The sequence below is a fragment of the Cibotium barometz genome, chromosome 63 (genome assembly GCF_041138505.1).
Source record: "Cibotium barometz isolate CiBa-2024 chromosome 63, ASM4113850v1, whole genome shotgun sequence".
Lineage (NCBI taxonomy): Eukaryota > Viridiplantae > Streptophyta > Polypodiopsida > Cyatheales > Cibotiaceae > Cibotium > Cibotium barometz.
Genome location: NC_141108.1, coordinates 33,707,152 through 33,713,185, shown reverse-complemented (window position 1 = coordinate 33,713,185; position 6,034 = coordinate 33,707,152). Strand labels below are relative to the sequence as shown.

Here is a 6,034-nt window from a genome sequence, read left to right as displayed (position 1 = left end):
GCCCAAGAAACAGCTCCCTTGGACCCTTAAACAAAAATATATATATATATATATATATTTTTTGGAAATAAATATATATATATAACTATTGTTCCCCCAAAAATAAATAAATCGGAGGCCTTAGACAAAAATTTTGGTTGTTTTTGGTGGTTGGAAGGTGGGCATTGTCGTGAATATGGGTGGGATCCATGTGGAGTCTCCAATCGGTTAAAAAAATAATTAGAATTTTCAAAGATGGATACTTTCACGTAACCTCCTCCTAATCACCAACTATCCTATACGATGCACAGTAAACCACCAACTCTCCTATATAGCACACCATGGCTCCTTTAATGGCAATTCCTTCCTTAATACGCTTCTTATTAACCCTTTCAGGGCGCACTAATTAAACATCCAATTATTAGTATTATGAGTGGAGGATTAGCAACAAAATGCATGCTCTTAATGATGGGCTCCCTTGTTGGGCTCCTGGTGGACAATTGCGGTGCAAAAACGCTCCACTTGGACATGATCTACAGGTACTCACATGAGTTCAAGGCCTTGATGAAGGCCAGGGGCAAGCCGGTAGCAGGTTGGTGGAGCACAGAAGGGACTGTGGAACACTATGAAAAGCTCATTACGCGTGATCGCCAACGGCATGCTAGCATGAGGAAGCTCATCAGCTCGCAAAATGGGTCCTACTCCCTGTCGCCCACCAATGAGACCGCCAGTGTAGATGCCTTAGGAGGGTGGGTGTTCACTGCATAAGTCTCACATTCTTGGTGTTATTATTGTGCGATAATTCCCGTTTAATAACGTTTCATGCGCACTAATCATGAATATAATTGACGAGTATCTGGCTCAATTAGGTTGCATTACTCCTTAATCACAATCGGAACCCCCAGCTTAACCTTCCTGGTGGCGCTTGACACGGGAAGTGATCTCTTGTGGGTTCCCTGCAATTGCCAACAATGCTCTGCTACCAACTGGGCAAGCTATGGACTGCAAAGCCAGGTAGGTGATCCAACCTTCACCAAGTCCGAGATTGAAATAAACAAGAGAAGAAGAGGCTTGCGCCACACACACACACGCACACACACACAAAGAGAGAGAGAGAGAGAGAGAGAGAGAGAGAGAGAGAGAGAGAGAGGAGAGAGAGAGAGAGTATGTACAGGAAGATATTATACTTTAATTTTATTATTATTTTCTTTGAATTAAAAAAATACCCAATTTCCCAAATTTGAAACCCCTCAAAGAAGGCTTTGTGTCAAAGAGAAGGTCATCCCCTCCCCATGTACTATTTTTTCCTACTCATGGCCTTCTATGGAAATAGAGTCACTTTTTATTCTATTTTTTTTAATAGTCTTTACTGAGGGGATAAGGTACTCCAACTTGTTCAGTGATTTGAAGGTCCTTGCCTCCATGAGTAAGATTTTAGATTTTTTTAGCATCCTTCTTCTTAAAGACATTTACCCACACCCCCCCAAATGAGTAGGCCCTCTCCCCACCCCCTTTTGATGTTTGCACCATCGTATGAGCCCCCCCCCCCCCCCCCCCCCCGCCCCCCGCCCCCCCAATAAGTGAACCCTCTCCCCATCCCCTTTAGATGTTTGCACCATATTGCTATGAGCAACATGACTCGAAACAAAGTGAGTCATAAACCACTATTCTCTATGCAGTTGTAAAACAACTAAAAAAGAGAACAAAAAAGGAAAGGGTGAAACAAGCTCAAGAAATCAAAAAGTGAGAAATAAAAACCAATGATTGAGTAAAGATCCTCTCCGTGGTCTTGAGAATACACCTTTTCATTGCAATTCTATCTCATGCATTAGTCTCTAAGATCAATCCTTTGTGTTGATCTTTGTGGTCTTTTTTCCTTGTGCTTTTGCAGAACCTTGAATTTTCAATATACAACCAATCAAACTCAAACACAAGCAAATCTGTTGCTTGTAGTGATTTCTTGTGCTCGAGCACATTATCTTCAAGTAATTGTACTAATGCAAATGAGAAATGCAACTATCTTGTGAACTATGCCTCAACAAATACATCCACGTCTGGGGTGCTTGTGGAAGATGTATTGTATTTAAATTCTGAAACTTCAGATGGTGGTAGTGTTACCACACCTATCTATTTTGGGTATGATAAAATTATAAATCTTTTAATTGGATGAAGAATCTTCTTTGTAGATTTATCAAATATTTTCATTCTCGAGATAACATCACCATAGTCCATAACTATCATGCAATGAAAGATTAAAGTAAATGTGGCACTTCTAAAATTTACCTTTCATTCACTTTTGTAGATGTGGTGAAGTGCAAACAGGTGACCTAGTTGAAGGTGTTGCCCCAGATGGCTTATTTGGCCTTGGACCAAATGATATATCAGTACCAAGCACCCTAGCTAGAAATGGAGTAGTCTCAAACTCTCTCTCAATGTGCTTTTCATCTACCGACTCATCTGGAAGACTTGTGTTTGGAAGTCAAGGAAAAAAGGGACTCCAAAATACATCTCTTGTTCCAACCAATCCAAGGTAACATGGTTTAGTCTTATGGTTTCTAAGTCACTAAAGAGATAAAATTATACTCATCAAAGATAAATAGAGGTGAACTATATGATTCTATACTCTATGTTGATAGGTGAATGAAATCAGTTTATATTTCACATTATGTTTTTGAAAAAAATCATGTTGATATGTCACAGTGTTTACTACGTTGTCATGTTGATATGTCACAGTGTTTATTGTGTTGTCATGTTAATATGTCACAGTTTTTACTATGTTGTCATAGCGACAAAATTGGCTGTTAACAAGGAGTCTATAGCAATATCTGAAAACTTGGTTTTTGATACGGGGACATCTTACACTACTTTGCCAGACTCAGACTACCAAGATATTGGTAAACTTGTGAGTAAGTTCTTCTAGAAACTTTAATAGTGTTTCACATGCTTCAAAGGGTTGCCAATTAGAGTGGTTGTCCCATTTTTTGCAGCTAGTAAAGCATTTGTCTCATTTGAAATTTGAATAAGTTACCAACCAATTACTAACTACATATAACCAAAGAAAGCATGTAAATATGCCCTAAGATGGTTCAAATATTTATCTCAATTATGACTACTAACACACATGGACTTTTGCATGTAGTTCAACAAAGAAATCAATTTACCACAATTTCAACTTAATGGAACTTTTGACTTTTGTTGGAATATAAGGTTTGCTTCTAAGACTTTTATGTCAAACCACCTTACTTTCATTGCAAAATTACCATATTAGCTCACATAGCCTTATGTTTCTATAGTGACTCCAATGATCTAAATTCACTTCCTGGCTTGACAATCACATTTTCGGGCGGGAGTACATGGGATATCACAACCCCATATGTAACTTACATTGATTCAGCGGTAATGAAAAAAACATTTCTTGTATAAATTGTAAAGTGTAGGTATCTTAATTCTTGCTCATACTTTGTGTCATATTTAGAGGTATCGTTAAATTATGTGATTTGTGTATACATTTATAGGGAAATGTAATATTCTTTTGTTTGGGAATCATACCAACCTCAAGTAGCTCAAATGGCATCATTGGACGTAAGTCTCTCTCTCTCTCTCTCTCTCTCTCTCTCTCTCTCTCTCTCACACACACACACACACACACACACACACACACACACACACACACACACACACACACATGCATGCGCGTGCGTGTGCATGCCCATGCACACATACACACACATGTCTCTCTCTCTCTCTCTCTCTCTCTCTCTCTCTCTCTCTCTCTCACACACACACACACACACACACACACACACACACACACAAAGGTAAGTTGAAAGAATTGAAGCCTTTCAAATGGATGTTAATGAATATACTAATTGCAGTTGGCTTTAATCCTTGCACATTAAAGTATGAGGCAACTCTTAAGCAGCGTCATGGTTTTAAATTTTTTGTTCATCATTGAAATAGAGCGTGAAGTTTTTATTACAGATAATTTTATGGGAGGATATGAGTTCTTTTTCGATCAAGGATCGATGACTTTTAGCTGGGCATCATCGGATTGTAAGTACTAATGTTTTTACATGAGATTTTTTATTGTTAATGCTTTAGTTATCTCATCTTTAGATTTGTTTTATATAGGTTATAATTTGAATGAAGCTTCTGCTACTAAAAGCCCACAAGGACCTACAACAATAAATATAACTTCCACACCATCATCACCTCCGAATTCATCTGGAGAAAAACCTGAGACTAATAGGGCCTTCCGTAACCTATATATACTCTCTTTTCATCTCATATTATTCTTTTCATTTATGCATTGAATTCATTGATTTAATAGACATGTTATGTATTAAATGATATTTTTTTAAACTCATATAATTTTTACACAATAAAACATCATAATTTTTTTATTTTGTTTTGTGGAGACCTTTAATGGAGGAATCATCCTACTTTTTTGAAGGTCTTATGTGATTTCTTTATGCTCTTATATTTGAATGACATTCTTTATTTTTCTTTTATTTTTGGATTAAAAAATAACTTTTATCTACCAAATGGCATACTTCATCACTCAAACTCTTGCAATACCAAAGAAAAATAATTTCTTAAAACTTATCTTGTATTTTGTTTATAATAAATTTATTTCTAGCCTCAATTCTATAAAATAATAGTAAGGGTTGAATAAAAAATACTTCCTTCAATTCAAACAATCAACAAATTTAAGGAAAAATAAAGTTTTCATAAAAGCATTCATAGTCCCAAACATGAGGCTAGCATTCTAAATTGCAAAATGCATGCCATTTTTGTTAAAATGGCTCTTCCTTATATGAAACTAAAAGTTTTCATATAAGCATTCATAGTCCCAAACATGAGGCTAGCATCCTAAATTGCAAAATGCATGCCTTCATCATGAACCATTTTTGTTAAAATGGCTCTTCCTTGTCCTCCCATTCATCCCCTATAGCACTTACAAAATGACTAAAATGTCCTACATAGAAAGAGCCTCATTACATTGTGAGAAGAGAGGGGGGATGTGTGAGATCTTGCTTGATGAGAGCTTCGACATTTTTGGCCATTTGTGAGCTTGTGGTTCAATTTGAGACTTCCAAGTAGACCAATATTGTGATGCCACATGGCACCCTTAATAAACTTTAAAACCCTTACACATCATGACACCTTTGTGTGGGCTACTTGAGGCATCCAAAGACCTTAAAAAAAAGAGTAGCATTTTTTTGGATAACGGCCAAATTTAGTCTCAATTTAGTTAATCCTTTCTCAACCAACTGAATAATAAAATTATTTGTGGATAATGGCCAAATTTATTTCATCCTTGCTCAACTAGGTGAACGAGAAAAGTCTATCATAACGAGGCTTCAATTTGGAGGTAATGCTAAATTATGGTGAAAATCTAATTACAGGACTAGAGTCATTGATGAGAATAATGTAGACATGAAGTTTGATGCTTGATTCGGATAATGTATGGTATACATGGTTGATAGATCAAGTCATGAATCTACATCATGGCACAATCGTTAGGCATTGGTCATCACAAAAGATACATGTTTATACATTTTAATAACTCTAAAGTGGAATTGACCCCAAAAAGATAGAAATTGATTCCAAAAAGTACATATAGAACTTTTCAACTAATTTAAGAAGATAATGATTGATGAATTGAGAGTCATAACTAATCTATGCACTTGAAAAAGAAAAACAAGTTTATACTTAATACATGCATGGTTTCTTTGATCTCTTGCTATGTCTCTAGAGTAAGCTTTTGGAGGCCATAATTTAACGTTTGGTTATTGGATTAAGAAGGTTTGTAGCACAAACTTGAGGTACTTTGGAAGCATGTACCATCTAAGTATAAGAAAACTTGGCATAGCTTAGACTTTTGTATGAGCTAAGTATAAACAAACTTGGCATAGCTTGGACTTTTGTACCATCGAAGAACTTTTTGTACCATCTAAGTATAATCTTGGATGCTCTTACAATTTTTCACATCCTCAAAATTCCAAAAACATATTTTTTAATGCCTAAAAGGTTTGAAAGTTTGGATGCTCTT

At 36.3% G+C, this 6,034-nt stretch overlaps 1 protein-coding gene across 1 annotated transcript; it reads left to right on the top strand.

Annotated features, from left to right (window-relative positions):
• The first annotated feature begins 334 nt into the window (after positions 1–334).
• Positions 335–4,381, top strand: LOC147603976 (aspartyl protease family protein 1-like). The gene is made up of 10 exons (XM_086795996.1): positions 335–728; positions 849–993; positions 1,871–2,115; positions 2,282–2,509; positions 2,746–2,881; positions 3,119–3,186; positions 3,273–3,375; positions 3,495–3,561; positions 3,961–4,032; positions 4,111–4,381. The coding sequence occupies exons 1-10, from the start codon at positions 409–411 to the stop codon at positions 4,290–4,292; spliced, it is 1,566 nt and encodes a 521-aa protein (XP_086652122.1). The 5' UTR covers positions 335–408; the 3' UTR covers positions 4,293–4,381.
• Positions 4,382–6,034: the final 1,653 nt, after the last annotated feature.

Bases quoted from the DNA above. Each gene is read 5' to 3' on its own strand.
- LOC147603976 (XM_086795996.1), top strand. From the start codon at position 409: ATGAGTGGAGGATTAGCAACAAAATGCATGCTCTTAATGATGGGCTCC. The intron at 2,882-3,118 runs GTGAGTAAGTTC...TTTTGCATGTAG, and splicing joins ACCAAGATATTGGTAAACTT to TTCAACAAAGAAATCAATTT. The intron at 3,187-3,272 runs GTTTGCTTCTAA...ATGTTTCTATAG, and splicing joins GACTTTTGTTGGAATATAAG to TGACTCCAATGATCTAAATT.